Source organism: Anabrus simplex, chromosome 3, assembly GCF_040414725.1.
Source record: "Anabrus simplex isolate iqAnaSimp1 chromosome 3, ASM4041472v1, whole genome shotgun sequence".
In the NCBI taxonomy this organism is placed as follows: Eukaryota; Metazoa; Arthropoda; class Insecta; order Orthoptera; family Tettigoniidae; genus Anabrus; species Anabrus simplex.
The window spans coordinates 280,483,610-280,504,205 of record NC_090267.1 but is presented as its reverse complement, the minus strand read 5'-3'; the positions used below and the strand labels follow the sequence as shown (position 1 = coordinate 280,504,205).

Below are 20,596 nucleotides of genomic sequence, written 5' to 3'. Positions count from 1 at the left end.
CTGTCCCACATACATAAAAAGCAGCAGTATTTAGTGTACCCCAGTTTAATTCCTAAGAGTACAGCCATGACTTTTAAATCGCCGCAGATTTTCCACCGATGTATTTGATTGTGCCAAGGAGGGCTGTCATGTTTGTAGAAGTCTCCATCATGTGAACTGCACGACCAACAGGAATAGATGGAAGGTGGTTGCTGTTGTGAAGTAATACAGCTTTCAAACTAAGCTTGGAGGCATCTATGAATAGCCTCCATTCAGTTGGATCATGGTTCAGATTCAAACTTTTCATCAAACCATTAACGTCGCAGCAAAAAAACAAAATTGTTTTTCTTCTGAAAAAAAAAAGGAAGCAGTTCCCTCTGACGTCTGTACTGTGAGACCCTGACATCACATTGAAGAAGATTCCTTTGCTGTAGTTTTTACCCTAGAAGTTCCGCCTTATCCTGTGTTAAGTGAAGGTCTCGAATGAGATCACTCAATTCCGCTGTCTGTGCGGTTTATCATCTTTTTCCTAAAATTCAGGATCATGAGATGTTCTACTTCTACACCGTCTTCATTTTCTATTTCCATTTCATAATATTGAGGTGGAGTAGGAACTGGTGAACTATCTGAATGTGAAATAGATAGACTAGTAGATCGAAGATTTGGATATTCAACGATTCCTCTGTTATTCATTGACAGTCCTGACTTGGTGGATTCAAGCAGAAACAGCAGTCATCTGTATGGTTTGTAGGCTCCTGCCATACCATAGGCACAGCAAAACCCACAGATCGTTTTTTATTTTTCATCCATTCTCATAGTATAACTGAACACAAGTTGCAGCATATGTGTGGAGCCCATGACTTATCCTGGTCCCCTACGTTGATACCAAAATAATGATGATAGGCAGTCTTCACAAGAGACGTCGGATTGCATTTCGGTGGCATGTTGATTTAACAAATTTTACATGTTAAAAGCACTCCAAAACCAGAAATTCTGCACTAATTAAAACAAACTCACAGTCACAGCACAGAAACTGAAAATGTAGACTCTAAAAAAGTGTATGTCACTGTATCTCCAAAGCAAGAGCTAATCGGTCAAGGTCATGGTTTTTTTTTAATTCACCAGGTGGAAGTACGTGAGATTAGGCTATTTTTCAGCCCGAACATTTTCATTGTTGTTCAATATTTTGCTTAGAGAGTATGTTTGTGTGCATGCGTGTGTGTTTTATATTCAGAGTCCGACTACCTAACATAAGACTTCAAAATATACCTACAAGAAGTCACAATTACTTAAGAGGTTGGAAATTCTGCGTTGGTAGGTAGGTAGGTCTGTAATAATTAATAAATTTTATAATACATGTGGCATAAAAGGGTGTATTCATTGTCATGAATAATGTACATTATGAGTGTAAAGTTAGCTTACCTTTAAAGAATCGGAGGAAAACTAAATATAGAAAGCTGTCTTCTTCAGGACTAGAAATTTGACTGTAAAATCTATCCTAAGCTTAAATCTAAGTTATATACACAAATACAATAAACACATAGTGCATGTCTAGAGTATATCAAGTCCATGAAATGTTTTATACTCTTTATTCTAACATATTTTAATGTGTTTATACCCATGTACCTGAAAGTCAAATCATAACACATAACTAACTCACACTCAACCTCCCCAATTTGGACACAACCAGATACGGTGTTTCCTTTAGACAGTGTAATGTCAATTATTGTTTGATGCATATGTGAAGGTATTTATGTCAGCTGATGATGACTAATTAGGGTCAAAACTGGTACTGTAAGCTAATTCTTACAATAAACAGTATTGATTAGCTGGAAATCCTTTCTTATCTGTACATTCATACCGACATCATTGTAATGACCTATGTTGACTACAGTTTGAAAAACTATAAGGACAGTCTTTCTGAGAATTCCGTAGCGAAGCACAGGTACATGAGCTAGTTATTTGATACAAATAGCATTGCACTTCACATAATTGCGTGGGTGCTTGATGCAATATATTAATCTATGCATTTGCTAAGTAATGGCATCTAAGTGCAGGATTGATTCACACGTGTGGAGCGTGAGCTTGTACTATTTTCGGAAGGCTTATCAGAGACCAATCATCTTGCTCATGCACTTCCTGTGAGGATAGAAATGTGATTTTTATTCTTGTAGCCTCGTATAGCAACATTCGGGCTTGAGACAATAAGTGTTATAAATGTATCGTAGTACTGTATTGCACAAGACATGTGGAATAAGCAGTTTTGACCAAGTATATCTCCTGATTTTCATATCAAAAATCTCTTGATTTGTGGTGTTGTAAAGTTTGCAGCTATGCCAGTGTGAGTACATCCCCCACCCCCACCCTCCTGAATTTCCCATCCTGTGTCTACGATGAACACTCAAGTTTCGTGAAAACATTTCTCCGGCCATAATATCACTTCTTAGCCATGATTGAATTCCTATTACAGTGTTTGGTAATCATCTATATGTCTATTAAATTAGTCAGTTATATTCCTTTCCTTACAATACTTCCACCTGTTTTTCTGAATGTAGCTCCCTATGACTATTCTTCACTAACCCCTAACTTATACATACCATTGCGTTTTGAGTGAAGGCCATCCGAGCTTAGATCCTTATCTCCCACAACCCCCATAAGGATCTACCAATCTCACTTTCATTTTCCCACATATCTATTCCATTTTATCATTTAAATCTCCATTCCTTATCCATTTTCCACAGTTTCCCACAGACTTCGAATTAATCGCCAACTTGAAATGCCAACCCTTGCCGCTTCTCTAAATATTCTAATACCCGTTACTGCATACAATTAACCATAATTCACAGTTTAAACCTTTGAAATACCACAGAAAAAAGCTACTTCCAAAATGTATCCAACAAGGTGCATTTACAGTATTCAAATAATAGATAACTTAGATTACTCACTGACAAACTTAATGTCACGCAACATTTAAAAAAAAAATATTCAAAGACGAGAAGTCTATGCTGACTCCCCAGTGAAAGTGTACTATTCATTTTAATACTGCGCTATATGCATTTTAGACGCCCTGTAGTTTCACGGAAAGTACCCGATGCCCTTAAAACATCGTGGCTCATTGAACTTTTCTATGACGAGGGGAGAAAGTCTCTCACTCCCGTCTGCAGTACAGCACAATACAGTGACTTTATTCTTGTACGATTTCCCTCCATGGCACTTCTCTCGTATTTCAGGAATGCTAACCCTTGCCACATCACTAAGTTTTAAGACCCATTAATTTTTGCAATCACTTTGATTCAGTTTCGACCTTTCAAATGCCGTGGAAAAAACTTTCTGAAATGATCCAACAAGGTGCATTTACATTATTCAAATAATGCACTTGGGTAAATCACGGCAAGCATTACCTCACACAACAAAAGAAAAAATACACAATTCAAGGATGAGGGCAAATTATGCTGGGTTCCCGTATAGAAATGCTTTATTCTTAGGATTACTGTACTGTTTACATGTTTTAGATGCCCTGTACTTGTACAGAAAGTTCTCGACTCCCTTAAAACATCGTGGCTTATTGAACTTTCCTATGACGAAGGGAGAAAGCGTCTCGCTTCCATGTGCATTGCAACACAGTACAATGACCCCCACCCCTGTACAATTTCCCGGCTGGCACTTCTCTCCTTTAAGAGCATGAGTCTGCTTGGGCTCGGTATTAGAAAAGAAACAATGCAGTTTCATCAGCAGTGACAATATTGTTTGGTGCGTACAAAATATTTATATGAGCCTCACTTTTTGGCTGGCTATTGGCATCACCAGTTTTGTTGCAAGAGACTATCCTCATTTTTTCGTATTGGAAGTCTATTTAAAGGAGAAACAATAAAACTTTTTTATCCACCTATTCAATACATTAAAAGCAGTTACAAAATTAGGATCTCATCCTTATTTTATTGCTTAAATATTAAAACATAGAACATGTTTCGTTCATATTTTGAACATCTTCAGCCATAAATGTTCTTACAAGGTTAAATGATAGCATTGTTTTAGAACTTACACTTATGGTTTGCCTTTGTCAAACTTATCCTTAATGAGCTTTGAAAAACCTCTGAAATATTAAAGCCTTTGTATATTATGTTGTCTTATTGAAGTTTCAACTTTTAAAACCTTATTCTAATATTTAAAATACAATGTCAGTACGATCTGTTGAAATTGTTGCTTTATGCTTTCAAATTATTCATTTGTATACACATTCAAACATTTTGTTACAACTGGCGTAACTTCTCATATATTATACTGTATGGAATTGGAAACTTTAAACTGTTTAAACAGCTGAGTGCACTAGAGTAAATGCAGGCAGGAGGAGGAAGAATATATCAACAGACTTTCTTATGTAAACTTTGATGAAATTACCATTTGCATGTCACCGAAGCTTGTTCATCACCAATTGAGAGTCCCTGCTTACGTCTGGACGATTGCCCTATAATACACTGGTCAAGACTACAAGAAATTTGTGAATTCAACAAATTTTGAAGTTAAATATTTCATAACCTTTAATCAACAGTGCACATCAGTGTTGTCACTTTTATGGACGAATAGAATAATATTGAAGCCTAACCTCAGCTGTTTTGAGTTATGTTGTTAGTACCAACGTGGAAGTTCTAAAACAATGTTATCATTTAACCTTGTAAGAATATTTATGGCTGAAGATGTTCAAAATATAAACGAAACATGTCCTATGTTTTAATATTTAAGCAATAAAATAAGGATGAGATCCTAATTTTATAATTGCTTTTAATGTAATGAATAGGTGGATACAAAAGTTTTATTGTTTCTCCTTTAAAATAACCGGTTTTCGCGGATTATGCTTCACCGCACACTGCTTGCTATGTGATATTGTGGCGTCCCTTAAAACACTGAATACAAAAGAATAACGATTTCACTCTAACTTAGTCAATATAAAGCACACTGTAGACACACCAAAGTGAGTGAAAGTGCAGAAAGCTACCCCCTGTACATTCTGGGTTATGCCTTTTATCGTGATACGTATAAATTTTAAATTTAAATTATTCTGTAAAGTACTTATTTTTTTTAATGTAAAGGCAGTTTTGAATAAAAGTCTGAATTTCGGTAATGGGACTGATATTGTTCTTTGAATTAAACATTATCCGTATTTCGAATTAAACAATTTAAATACAGTAACCTGCAAAACCTTACCTCGTGTTTCTGCGATTTAGAGCTTTTTCCAATTAGGTGGGATTTTGCATTAACCGATTTTTAATTATCGAGGTTCTACTCTGCCTATTACTGCTTGCCTTATGTTGTTAGTACCAACATGGAAAATTATCCTCCTCCTCCTCCTCCTCCTCCTCCTCTACTTTGGGGGCCAGGGCCTCTTAACTTGGGAGTGTGTGTTGGTGACAGTGGTTCCACTAGTTGAGTTTGGCATTGTTTCCACTTACTTTGTGTAAGGATCTTCACTTTTATCGACCCAATCTGTCTTCCTTAGTCAACTCTTGGTCTTCTCCAATCCCGATGGTATTAGGTTCTCGAGGCTCCCGATGGTATTAGGTTCTCGAGGCCTAGGGAGTCTTGTATTTTCATGCCTTTCTTGGCCCTTCCCTTTCTTTTGCTGATACCTCTTCTTTTTTTAATGTTTGGAACTCTTCCATTTTCCTTCCGATTAGTGTTGATAGAAATGGAGACCTAGTTGTGCTTCCTCTTATAACAATAATTACCACCCATCCCTTTGGCTTTCCTTACCGAGCGAGTTGGTCATCTTGTTAGGTTCCTGTAGCTGCGAGCTTGCATTTGGATTACAAAAATGAACAGAGATTTAGAAAATAGACATTGGTATCAATAGGTTAAACAGTACAGATAATCATTGAAAAGTTATTAATAATATTTCAACAAATAACAGTAATAATGAAGAAGTACAGTTGACGTAAGTGATATGTTGGTTACTAATTCAAGTCAAATCTTTAATATTTTTAGTGACTATTTCACTGATATAGGTACATCTTCAACAAACAGAACTATAGCACTGCATATGAAAGTTATTTTCTGATGTTCTTTGACCCTCGAGCACTCGCTCTGGCGCACTGAGTGCGCCACGTTTAAATAAACAGATGTCCATTGTCGCACCAACAATCTGCTGACCTGTCTTGTTAGGTATTCCTAATGTACAGTTTTAGCTATCTGTGCGGGAGAAGTCAAATAAATATTTCTTCAACAGAAGCGAATTAGACTGTGTTTTAAGTTCACTGTGTCACAACTGGTGCATTCAGTGCGTCACACGCGTCATCATGTAAGTATATTTTTATTTACAAATTACTTTTGTATTCAGTAGAATTGTCTTGCATTAGTTTTCTGTGGACTGTTTGTTGCTTTCTGTGTGTCAGAGGCCTTATGTTGTTTTCTGTGTTCCTTCAACGTTTCAAGAGCCCTGAAGAAACAAATGTTGTGGAACATTCTCTGAAGAAACGAGGAAGATGTGTAACTTGTGGACATGCTAAAAATATAAACACTACCATAAGATGCCCTTCTAGTCACAGCTTCGTCTGCAAGCAATATGTAAAAATATTTGTTCCGTTTATTTAGGACTGGAAGAAATCTGTCAGGTCCACAGCTGACTTGGTTACTGAATGATGATCCTGATTTCAACAAAGCAGATGACTGTGAAAATGAGGAAGACAATTCTGGAACTGAAAATGAGAAAATAATTTTCAGTGAGCATAACTCGGAAAGTGAACAGAATTATAACTCGCGGGACAAGTGGTGAAAGTTCTGGTGAAGCTGTGTTAGCCAAAAGTGATAATTTCATAGGAAGAGATAAAGTTTGTGTATGCAAGAAACAATGTTCTAGTGGATCCTCTATGACTAAAGAAGAAAATATTGTCAAAATATTTCCAGCTTGGGGTGTAACAAGTGAACTGTCTGCTTTTCACAAAATTATTGACGTAAATATGATTGACAATGTTGTAAACTTCACAAATTTGTACATAGCTACCCAGGTTGAACGATATAAAAGAGAGAGAGAGAGATACCAAAGGAATGTCGCGTGCGTACTGAAATAATGGCTTTGTTAGGCTTGCTATATCTTACTGGCACTAAGAAAGCTAATCACACGATTGTTAGGGAACTCTGGGCTAAAGATTTCACGGGTGTAGAAATCATAAGGACAACAAGGAGTTACAAAAGATTTATCTTTTTACTGACAAGTCCACGAGGGTCAGAAGGAGAGCTCACGATATACTGGCTGCAATACAGATGGTTCTTGGTGCAAGAACAGTTATAATCTTAGTGAGTTTGTAACCATTGATGAAAAACTCCAAGCTTTTCGAGGACGATGCAGCTTTGTTGAGTTTATTTCAAACAAGCCAGACAAATACAGAATAAAGCCTTTTTTGCGTACAGATTCCAAAACCTTCTACACTGGAAATTTATAAGTGTACTGTCGCAAACAGGAATAAGGACCTTATGATGTTTCAAACTCACCTTCGGAGATTGTTGGTAGGTTAGTTTCTCACATTGAAGGCACCAAAAGGAACATCACCATGGATAGCTGGTTACACTAGCTATCCCCTGGCAATGTCTCTATTGAAGAAGGAAATTATATGTATTGGAACATTGAGGAAAAACAAATGGGAAAATTCCTGTTGAATTTCTGCCTCAGAAAGATCAACCCATGAAACCTTCTTCATTCGGAAACCAGAAGAACGTAACTTTGGTGTCATTTGTACCGAAGAAGAACAAGACCGTGCTGCTGTTATCCACCATGGTGTCATAGATGAAGGAACGGAAAACCCGGAATTGATCCTGGATTATAATTCAATAAAACGGGGTGTTGACACAGTGGATCAAATGTGTGGCACGTATACCACCGCACACATCCCAAGAAGATGGCCACTGGCAATATTCTATGCCTTCTTGGACATGGCTGGGATAAATGCACAAGTGATCTATTTTTCAAATGAAAATAACAGAAGAGACCCGAGGAGAATATTTTTGAAAAAAATGTCATTTTTTCTGATGGAACCACATCTAGCTAAAAGATCTAAGGTACCGACTCTTCCTGCAGATTTTTCTGTGTTCCTTCAACGTTTCAAGAGCCCTGAAGAAACAAATGTTGTGGAGCCTTCTCTGAAGAAACGAGGAAGATGTGTAACTTGTGGACATGCTAAAAATATAAACACTACCGTAAGATGCCCTTCATGTCACAGCTTCGTCTGCAAGCAATATGTAAAAATCACATACACATGTCAAATTTGCAAGAGTGAACCAGCCAGTGATACAGAATAAACAAGACAAAACAATGATGCCAGATTTAAATTTACGAGCTACAATATGGCGTAATAATTATATTTCTGATTGTTAACATGTAGAAATAGACTGAACTGATGTCATATTTGAATGTACTCATTGTATTAGAATACACTTGTTAATTTTAGTTTAGAAAGTAAACCTAACGTACTGTATAAGTAGAGGCTTAATGAATTTATATGACAATATTATATTGTTCTGTAAGTAGGGAGGTAATATAAAAACTAATATTATGTGAAATATTTCAAGAATTAATTGATGAACGATAAAACTTAGAATATAGGCTTTGAATTTACTTAACTTCGATGAAAACATTAACATACTTAATGGAGCACTCAGTGCGCCATGCGAGTGCTCAAGTGATGAAAAAGAACGCGAGCGCTCGAGGGTTAACAAATTAAGATGTAAACTGACAATAAACTACATACATATATATAATTACAAAATAATATTTCAAGTATCTTTTATTTTATTGCTTCGCTCTATCTCGAAAGTCTAAGGTGTAAGATAAGAGACTTCGTCCAGTGGAGTGTTATCTGGAAACGTGCCCATAACGCTGGCAGCATTTCCTGGCTGGATAGCAATTCCTATCCGCTGCCTCAGGAATTCTGTTGAAGAGGGGTCTCCGGTGATTGCTGATAGTTGTTTGCCAATATCTGAAATCAGACTTTTAGCCTCTTGACATCACGTCCCCATCGTTTGACTGCAAATACCATGAAGATGTAGTTGTCCGTTACTGCTCTGTATTTCGTCCTTTTATTGTGCACGGCCAATTCGGCAGCAGAACCAGCAACCTTGCAAATGTGAGGCAAATGAGATGGTGCTAAAGTATCGACTCACGTAGCATCCCACAGGAGAGATCTGCCTTTGTTCCAAGGAACTAACTACAGACAACTCAAAAACTCAAAAGTGGAACCTGGAATATTATTAAAGAAATTGGAGGGAATAGATCAGACCTGTCCAATGCGGCGCCCGAGGTACCCTTTTATGGCGCCCTTCGCAATTAATTTCCAAATTAAATGTTACTTAATGTTTGAAAACAATACTTTTGCATTTCAAAAATATTCTTACTTTTCTCTTAAAAATACCGTCCTCAAAGTCAGGAAATGTGTTATATCCGTACCTCCAAATACACAAGGAGCTTTGAGTAAGCCATAAATGTGATCTAGGCCTAACTGACTCGTGTCCGCGATTAGTGAAGAGATAGAAGAAAGTTTCAGAAAGAGAGCTATTCGACATGTAAGTAGTTGCGACAAAGGGAAATCCTCCACAAACCTCTCACTGTGGGGGGGAGGGGGGATAGCGCCAGGTATAAGGCCCTCTCTACTCACGGAGCCATATATAGCCGCATATTTATTCTGCCAAACAGAACCGCTTCCTTATTATTCACTTGATTGCAATGCCATAAACTACCTACCATGACAGAGTTTCACCAGGACGACAATGGGGCACCCAAATTACCCACAAAGTAACTTTAATCCCAACAACGCTGTACCGTAAACAATGAACAAACGATTTATGAAAGTTTTGCAATTGGAATGTTCCCAGTTCCTAGTTTTCAGGCGAACATTCAGTATTATTTGTGAGCTTATGCAGGGCTTATGGAATACGTTTTGAGTGCCTTGTGTTGTGATTTATTATTTATTTATTTATTTATCGTGTCAGAAGTACAAAGTAAGAGAGACAAAAATTAAACAAGGAAATTTTAAACATTGGTTGACCAAAAATTGGCCACGACAAGCGCATTTGGAGTTGCCCTCATTAGATCTTTAATGGTACAAGTGGCTGGAGAAGATGGACACAGTAGAAGATGCTCGTTAGTCTGCTTAGTACCACACTTGCAGTAAACTGTATCCACAGGAAGGCCCCATTTCTGTAGGTTGGTCTTGCATCTCGTGGTGCTGGAGCGTAATCGATTGAGAGCCTTCCATGTTGTCCACTGTTCAGAATGTCCAGGAGGAAGTTCTTCCTTTGGAACCATCCATTCTCTCAAATGTTGACATTTTTCCCGCCACATTGAGATTCTTGCTTGTTGTGGTGTTCCTTTAAGAGCTTCAGTGGTTGACAGGCATACAAAGGATGGGCTTCCATAGTCATAGCCTTGCTTTTCTCATGCCTAGCAGCAATCTCACGTCGGATTTCGGGTGGTGCTATACCAGCGAGACAGTGGAGTTTATCTATGGGAGTAGGTCTTAAACAACCTGTGATAATACGGCAGGTGTCATTTAGTGCTACATCTATGTTTTTGGCATGGCTGGACTTATGCCACACGGAGCATGCATACTCAGCAGTGGAGTAGCACAGTGCTAACGCGCTTGCTCTCACAGTGCAAGGGTGAGCTCCCCAGGTGGTGCCTCGAAGTTTTCGCACTATGTTGTTTCTGGCAGACACTTTTTGTTTCACGTTTAGGCAATGTTTCTTATACGTAAGCGTACGGTCCAGAATCACTCCCAGATATTTTGGAGTCGAACAGTGTTGAAGAGGGATTCCTTCCCAGGTGATTTGTAAGGTTTTAGCTGCTTTTTTGTTATTGAGATGAAATACACAGCTATGAGTTTTGGCAGGATTTGGCTTCAAGTCATTTTCATTGTAGTAGTTCGTAAATTCTTTCAGAGCTTTGGATAAATTCTGTTCTACCTTTTCAAAACAGTTGGCCTGAGCAGTGACTGCACAATCATCAGCATAGATAAAACTCTGGGTACCTTCAGGTAGAGGCTGATCGTTAGTATAGATGTTGAATAACAGTGGTGCGAGCACACTGCCTTGCGGTAACCCATTCTTCTGTGTTCTCCATCTGCTTCTTTTTCCCTGAAATTCCACAAAGAATCTTCGGTTTTGGAGAATATTTTTAATGTTGCACATTAGATGGAAATCTTTGGTGATGTCATACAATTTTGTTAGAAGAAGCCAATGGTTGACTGTGTCATAAGCTGCAGAAAGATCAATGAAGACAGCGCCTGTAATGAGCCGATTCTCAAAACCATCCTCAATATGCTGTGTCAAGTTTAATACCTGTGATGTGCAACTTTTTCCTTCTCGGAATCCAGCTTGCTGTGGTATAAGAGACGACTCCACCTTTCCTATCAGTCGCTCAAGAATGAGCCTCTCCAGGACCTTGTACAGGTGACAGAGCAAGGAAATAGGCCTATAGCTTTTGGGATCCAGCCGATCTTTGCCTGGTTTAGGGATAGCAATGACTCTAGCCTTCTGCCAGATTTTGGGAATCTTGCATTCTTGGACACAGATATTCATTAATTCCAGTAGCCATCGCCTCGTAACAGGACCAAAATTTTTGATCTGCTCTACTCGAATGTCGTCTAGTCCAGCTGCTTTTCCCAATTTGCACTTCCTCAGTGCTGATTCCAGTTCAGCTTCAGTAAATGGTGGAGATAGTATGTTGCTCTCATGGTTTGGCTTCCGTGTTATTGGTTTCTTATCTAGCTTTCTAGATCGGGTTGATTTTCCATTTACTAGCAACTGATGGGCAATTTGATCTGCCTTTATATTAGCATATGTGCTGGCTTGGGTATTGTCATTATTGAGACGACGTAAAAGTCTCCAGGCCTTCTGACTGCTCTTGCTCATGTCACAATCTGTCATTAATTTTATCCACTCATCCCTTTTAGCCAGTGATACTGAGAAAAGAACACTTTGTGCAAGGATTGATGTTTCTTCGCTAAAAGGATCAAGTTCATATTTCTTGTAATATTCTTCTAGCAAAGTGGCCGTTTCAGGTTTAATGCCTTTGATAAAACTGGTTCTGCAACCTCTTGGAATTGATGCCCTTGAAGAAAATTGGACGATGTCAACAACCTTGTCGTACTCTTCAGGAACAGGAGCGATGCTCAGAATCTTCTCATCCAGTATGCTGGAAAATCTTGCCCAGTCAGCCTTCTTAAAGTTGTATCTTCGCCTAAAACGGACTTCTTGAGGTCTTATTGGTGGCAAAATTTGGCACATGATGGGCCTATGTTGTGTGTTTGGAATTGGTGGACATACTGCTTTGGTGCATGTATGCATAATGCTTTCACTAACAAAAAGGAGGTCTGGATTATAGCCTTGTCCCCATCTTCCACTGTTAAAAGAAGGAGAGAGTTTGCTATCATGGATGAGGGCGAGTTGAAAATTTTCAGCCCATGACATAACTGTCTCACCATTCTTGTCCTCATGTGCGTAACCCCATACATGACTGTGACTGTTATCACCTATAACAATGGAGGCTTTACTTTTATCAAAATTGTGGGGTGGAATGAAGGAAAATTCTGCTGCAGGTGGTTTATAAACTGAGGTGATTACACAGTTACTTAGTTCAACGGTGATAATTTCAATATTGTTTTCATCTGACTGGCAAGCACTTCTGACTTCCAAGTTTGGCTTCACAAAAACGGCACTTCCATACAGAGCGTGTGGTACTGTTTAAACTTTAAATTATTCAGTTTATAATCAGTCATATTTCATTAAACATAACACTTCTTAACATGGCTAAAAGGCAAAGAAATTATAACTTTAACAGTGAATGGGAGGACCAGTATTGTTTTATTGAAAACAAAGGAAAGTCTGTGTGTTTATTGTGTAATGCTAACGTGTCTGTTTCTTAAAGCGACATTTTTTGACTAATCAGAAAAAAATTGACAGTGAATTTCCTGTTAATTCTGAACTAAGAAAACTCAAAGTGAAAGACCTAAAATTTAAATTAGCATTCCAACAATGTGCGTTTAAGATCAGCAAAACGCGTAACGTGACAATAGCTTCTTACAACGTTTGTTACATCCTAGCTAAAAGGAAAAAAGCTTTCAGTGATGGGGAAGTAGTGAAAGAAGCTATGCTAAATGCCGCTGAATCTCTGTTCGAATCTCACAAAGATAAATCTGAACTGATATCTTCAATCAAAGGACTTCAGTTGTCTCACCAAACTGTTGCTAGGTGGGTTGAACAGATTTCTAATAATATGGAATCTTAATTACATCAGGATTTGAAATCGTGTGAACATTTTTCACTCCAGTTTGATGAAAGTGTTGATATGTCTGACACTGCTGAATTGTGTGTAATTGCTAGAATGGTTTTTAACGATTTTACAGTAAAGGAAGAATTTGTCAAGCTATTGCCACTTCATGGACGTACTAGGGGAGAAGACATATTTAATGCTTTCGTTAAATTCACCAAAGAGAGTAACTTACCACTGTCAAAGCTTGTCGCTATAACAACAGATGGGGCCCCGTCTATGACTGGTAGAAATAATGGATTTCTTTCACTTTGCGCTAAGGATGAATCATTTCCAAAATTTCTTTTTTATCATTGTATTATTCACCAAGAAGCTTTATGCGCAAAGGTTTTAAAGTTCGATCATCTCATGAAAATTGTAACTCGTGTCGTGAATTATATAAGATCGTCATCTACTCGTCATCGATTGTTCAGAAATATTTTTAAGTATGTCAGATTCGGAGTATGGTGAAGTCATCCTTCATGCAGACGTAAGGTGGCTTAGTAGGGGAAAACACTCGAATGGTTTTGCTACCTGTTGGATGAGATACGAGACTTTATGAGATCATCTCCTGGGAAATAATATCACGAACTTGATGATATATCTTGGCTAATCGAATTAGCATTCTTGGCAGACATCACCTCAAAATTAAATGAGTTAAATCTCGAATTGCAAGGAAAATATCGTAATATTTCAGGTATGATAAGTATTGTCAATGCATTTGAAAAGAAACTTAAGATATGTATTGTCCATTTAAATAGAAATTACCTTTCACATTTTCCAAATTTTAAATCTATGGCAGATACAGTAAATGGCGGAAAGTGTGATTTTTCATCTCTTGCTAAACATCTTGAAACTCTTGGGTCCGAATTTGGTAGCAGATTTAGCCAGTTTTCAATGCTTGAACCAGTGATCATGTTTGTTAATAATCCCTTCGCTTCTGTTGATATTTGTGAGCTTGGAGGGAGGGTGTGTGAAATATTCGAAAATTATAATCATGAAGAATTAGAAATGGAAATTTTAAGCCTTCAGTCAGACCTTTTTTTGAAACCCTCCTACGCAACATGTGGCAATTTCTGGACTCTTGTGGACGGTAAAAATATCCCATTACCCGCAGTGTTGCTCTGAAGATGCAATCTTGTTTTGGTTCAACCTATCTTTGTGAAGTCGCGTTTTCGACTATGAACATAATAAAAAGCAAATACCGATCCTGCCTGACAGACTCATACCTGGATGACGCGTTAAGAGCAGCCTGTTCTAGTTACACACCAGACTTTCCTCAACTTGCAGCAAGCATGCAGTGCGAGATTTCACTTTAATTATGTGAGTAAATATATTTTCATATAATTTTTAATTCTAGATTTATTATTATTATTATTATTATTATTATTATTATTATTATTACATAGTTGTTGTAGTACCGATAACAGTAGTCGAATTAGTGGAATCGTACCTGGCGCCCGCATTCCCTTAGTTATCATGTGAATGTGCTTGCGTAGAAACGAACGTTGAACAGCCCTGGAATAGATCATACCCGTAGCTAGGTATGGGTTACAGTTAATCTGGGAATTCCTTACAAAAGCAAACTTGAAGGACATCGAAAATGTGTTAAGGCCACGTGTATGAAGCGAGTCCTCAGCGTCTCCAAATTTTCCCCATCCAGAATGATCTATGAGTTGTGCAGCGATAACGTTGCTTTTGGAAGTTCTGCCATCCAAGCCAGCTTACGAAGAAGTAGTCTCGAAACACCAGAGGAAAAAGAAAGGCATCTGAATTGACTTCTACAACACAGACACGATGATGACAAATGACTGGAAGGAAGCAAACTACGAGCTGAGGCACCTTATGACAAGGTTTGCGATACACGGCTTTCACTTCAAAGTCTGTTGCACGGATCGAGTCCATGAACCATGTGAATACTGTAGTTGTTCCTTGTGTGGCAAGCTATGCGATTGATGCCCCGTGCAATTTTGTGAGAACCGGCGTATGTCGTTTAAGAAATAGAGCAAACGCCTGAAAAAGCCTTACATCTGATATGTTTTTGACATGCTCTATTGGTGAAAAATATCTAATTCCTTCCATGGGAATTTAGAATTTTCCATTAAGAAATTCTGCTCGGAAGAGAGTTAATACTGTGCAGACTGAGAATTATCTAAATAAAATTGTAATTTGTAATCATCTACTTATATCACTATGTAAGTTTCTCTATGGCCATTGGCTGCAATAAACGTATTATTTAATAGGATTGGACATAAGGGTTATACGTTGGATAAGAACATATCAAAATTCAAGGGTTCAGAAAATCAAAGTTGGAAATAATGTATCACAGGAAGAGAAAGTTGGAAGGGAATTGCACAATCTAGTATAATCGGTCCGTTACTTTTTTTAATATACACTAATGATTTGGGAAACAATATGACATCAAAAATAATATTGTATGCAGATGACATAATTGTTTATAGGGAAATAAATAACATTGAGGATTGTTCAGAATTACAAAGGGACCTTGAGAGTATCCAACAATGCGTTGAAGAAAATATGAAGGTTAATGGAGGCAAATCAACTGTTACAACAGTTACAAACAGGAGCTTTAAAACAATTTGAATATACTTTGGATGAGGTACTTATTCCAAAAGATGGCAAGTGCAAATACTTAGGTGTGAGATTTGAAAGAAATTTGCACTGGAAGGGTCATGTTGATGACATTGTTGGGAAAGCATACAGATCGTTACATGTCATAATGAGGCTACTTAAAAGATGCAACAAAGAATTAAAAGAAAAAAGTTACTTAAGTATGGTTTGTCTATTATTGGAATATGCAAACAGTGTTTGGGATCCTCACCAAGAATACCTAATAAAAGAAATAGATAGTGTGCAGAGGAAAGCAGCAAGATTTGTGACAGGGAATTTCAGGAGAAAAAGTAGTATATCAGAAATATTAGAGGAACTTGGGTGGGAAACTTTAAGTAAGAGAAGGGAGAAAACTAGACTTATAGGATTATATAGAGCCTATACAGGAGAAGAAGCATGGGGAGATATCCGTGAGAGGCTTCAGATGGAAAATAATTATATCGGCAGAACGGACCACACGTATAAAATTAGAAGGAATTTTAGCAGAAGCGATTGGGGTAAATTTTGATTCATTGGGAAGGGCGTGAAGGAGTGGAACAGTTTACCAGGGGTAGTGTTTGATCCTTTTCCAAAATCCATACAGATATTCAAGAAGAGAATAAACAACAATAGAGAAAATAAATGAAATGCTAGAGGGCATTCGACCAGTGCAGGTTATTGTAAATAAAAAGGGTGTGAATAAATTAATTCCATCCCCTGGTCTATGTAGTTTGGACAGCCAAAGTAAGGGACTGCCTGTAGGGGTGAAGTACAGTGGGGACTTTGAGGGCCCTGGGACCGCTACGGTAGCTGTGAAGACCCTTCAGGAACTCTGAAAAGTGGTGGCAAAAGCAGCTCTGGTTAAGACGCAGCAGATCATTATGCTACTTAGGTTCCAGAATGGGTAAAATATAAATGAGTAAATAAATGCAATGTAAATTTTAATCTTATACCAGTTGTATAGTATTATTTGAAGTAATTCCACATACTCTATATGAGTTGACTGTGTTTGTAAGTACAGGAGATATTATAAGTAGAATTTTGTAAACAATATAAATTTATTAAGGATGAGCTGTGTGTTTAATAGAAAAAATTGTTAGCATAAATTGTATAATATTGTACATACATACATTATCATTATAGACTGTTATGCCTTTCAGCGTTCAGTCTGCAAGCCTCTGAGAGTTTACTAAACGTCGCCACAATCTTCGATTTGTAGCTAGTGTTGTGGCCTCATTTAGTTCTATACCTCTTATCTTTAAATCGTTAGAAACAGAGTCTAACCATCGTCGTCTTGGTCTCCTCTACTTCTCTTACCCTCCATAACAGAGTCCATCATTCTCATAGGTAACCTATCCTCCTCCATTCGCCTCACATGACCCCACCACCGAAGCCGGTTTATGCGTACAGCTTCATCCATTGAGTTCATTCCTAAATTAGCCTTTATCTCCTCATTCCGAGTACCCTCCTGCCATTGTTCCCACCTGTTTGTACCAACAATCATTCTTGCTACTTTCATGTGGGTTACTTCTAACTTATGAATAAGATATCCTGAGTCCACCCAGCTTTCGCTCCCGTAAAGCAAAGTTGGTCTGAAAACAGACCGATGTAAAGATAGTTTCGTCTGGGAGCTGACTTCCTTCTTACAGAATACTGCTGGTCGCAACTGCAAGCTCACTGCATTAGCTTTACTACACCTTGATTCAATCTCACTCACTATATTACCATCCTGGGAGAACACACAACCTAAATACTTGAAATTATCGACCTGTTCTAGCTTTGTATCACCAATCTGACATTCAATTCTGTTGAATTTCTTACCTACAGGCATCAGTTTAGTCTTCGAGAGGCTAATTTTCATACCATACTCATTGCACCTATTTTCAAGTTCCAAGATATTAGACTGCAGGCTTTCGGCACAGTCTGCCATTAAAACCAAGTCGTCAGCATAGGCCAAACTGCTTACTACATTTCCACCTAAGTGAATCCCTCCCTGCCATTTTATACATTTCAGCAGATGATCCATGAAAACTACGAACAGCAAAGGTGAAAGATTACAGCCTTGTCTAACTCCTGTAAGTACCCTGAACCAAGAACTAATTCTACCATCAATTCTCACTGAAGCCCAATTGTCAACATAAATGCCTTTGATTGATTTTACTGCTTTTACTGATTACTGCTTTTGTCCAATCTGAAGGTACCTTACCAACACTCCACGCTAATTTTACTACTCTATGAAGCCATTTCATCCCTGCCTTCCCACTATACTTCACCCTTTCAGGTCTAATTTCATCTATTCCTGCTGCCTTATGACGATGGAGTTTATTTACTATCCTTTCCACTTCCTCAAGCATAATTTCACCAACATCATTTTCCTCCTCCCCATGAGCTTGGCTGTTTGCAACACCACCATGATGCTTTCCTTTTACATTGAGAAGATGTTCAAAATATTCTCTCCAGTGATTCCCTGGGATCTATTATGAGTTCACCTGAATTACTCAAAACACTGTTCATTTCCTTTTTCCCTCCCTTCCTAAGATTCTTTATTACTGTCGAGAAAGGTTTCCCTGCTGCTTGACCTAGCCTTTCCAGGTTATTACCAAAATCTTCCCATGACTTCTTTTTGGATTGAACAACTATTTGTTTCACTCTGTTTCTTTCATCTACATACAAATCCCTGTCTGCATCGGCCCTTGTTTGGGGCCATTTCTGATATGCCTTCTTTTTACGTTTACAAGCTGCTCTCACTTCATCATTCCACCAAGATGTTCGCCTTTTCCCATCTTGACACACAGTTGTTCCTAGGCATTCCCTTGCTGTTTCTACTACAGCATCCCTGTATGCCACCCATTCACTTTCTATATCCTGAACCTGCTTACTTTCTACTGTTTGAAACTTCTCACTAATCATATCCATGTACTTCTGTCTAATTTCCTCGTCCTGGAAATTTTCTACCCTTATTCGTCTGCAGACAGATTTCAGTTTCTCTACCCTAGGCCTAGAGATACTTAGTTCACTACAGATCAGATAGTGGTCTGTATCATCGAGAAATCCCCGAAAAACTCGTACATTCCTAACAGATTTCCTGAATTCAAAGTCTGTTAAGATATAGTCTATTATGGATCTGGTACCCCTACCCTCCCATGTGTAGCGGTGAATAGCCTTATACTTGAAAAATGTATTCGTAACAGCTAATCCCATACTAGCACAGAAGTCCATTGTATTCTAGGAAAATTTTCTTCTTCTCTGGTTAATTTAAAATTTAGTGCTTGACAATAATGTATTTTAGTGTACCATTTACCACTGAGGTAGACACCTCATTTGCAAATAAAGAGAATTTGATTTTTTTAATTTGATTTTTTTAAAGAGAATTTATCTTGATGGTATAGGAACAGCCCTAGCATTTTCCTGGTTTTAAAATTAAATACTACAAAAATAATTCAGGGCTTTTCAGTGGAATTCAAACCCACTACCTTCTTGCATAATGACCTTTATCACTTAATGTGAAGAATATCCTTCAGTGATTTACATGTGATAGGTGTTTTTGTATTCATCATTCAGATTTCACTAACAAGGATAAGTTTACCCTGAAGCATGATATTCTGTAGCTATTTTTTGCTTGGAATGGTTTTCATATATTGCTACCTTTTGTATAATCTATTGTAATCTATTGTTATATTTGTAAAAACATCCCTGGTTTCTTTCTGTGTATTACCACAAAATAAGAGAACATGGTATTTGTATTCTATTTTTTTATTTCTATCTTTTGCAGATAAAAAGCTTTCAGGGAAGTCAAAAGATGAACAAATGGCTGAGAAGAAACAAGAGCTGGAGAAGAGACTACAGGACGTTAGTGGTCAATTAGCCCCAGCGAAGAAAGCTCCTAAAAAAGGTATGTTGAAGCCCTGCATGTTCATGAAGATCAATTAGTGGGTAAGGATTTCTGTACCCCATGTGGGTGGGAGATGCAGATGAAGAATAAACCCACAGTATCTCCTGTCTGTCATAATAGGTGACTAAAAGGACGACCAAGGGATGATGGAATTGGAACCATGAGATTACTTGTGATTAGTAGCATTAAGTGAGGAACACCATAAATCAACGTTATTTGCGATTAGTACCATTATGTGAGGAGCACCTTGGTCTGAGCATTGCTTGTGATAAGTACCATCATGTGCATTTCACAAAGGCTGGGGATTGGGTGCGCAACATTATGGACCGGCGTCCGTGCTGATGCCGCACTGAATTGTGTTGGTTCCCATGTATTCAGAAAAGGACTGCATTATTGCATTACTATACCATAGTTGCCAAACTATCAGGCTGCACCTATTGTGCAACGTAAAACAAATAGAAAGAGAGAAAGAAATATTCTAACGAAATTGTCCTTAAATATTTGACGTCAATACGTAATCCAATAGAGTGCAGCACTTGTAGGGTAAAAGAAATATCATCTACTCTAGCTTTTACTGCATCCGTTGCTCTATCATTGGCGTGGGTCCAGAATGGCTGGCGCTCTATTGACCTACCTTTGCCACGCTACGCCCCTTCATTAGTCTGCATTTATACAAGAGATAATTTCATAAAAGATAACATGAAAATGCAAAACTGTCTCTCTAGCTTACCTTTAATAGCAAGTTACAATATTTGAAAAAGGGGAAAGATATAATGTTACCTATGTGTAGTACTACTATATGAGGAGCACCCTTGGTCTGCGTTGCC

General features: G+C 38.0%; 1 protein-coding gene across 3 annotated transcripts in view; it reads left to right on the top strand.

The window, feature by feature from the left end:
• LOC136866258 (bromodomain-containing protein 2) overlaps positions 1-20,596 on the top strand; it is a 709,923-nt gene that overhangs the window by 405,928 nt on the left and 283,399 nt on the right. For all 3 annotated transcript variants that reach the window (XM_067143061.2, XM_067143058.2, XM_067143060.2), the window contains exon 17: positions 19,650-19,769. In XM_067143061.2, the coding sequence (XP_066999162.2) occupies positions 19,650-19,769 (120 nt within the window). The remainder of the gene's footprint in view (positions 1-19,649; positions 19,770-20,596) is intronic.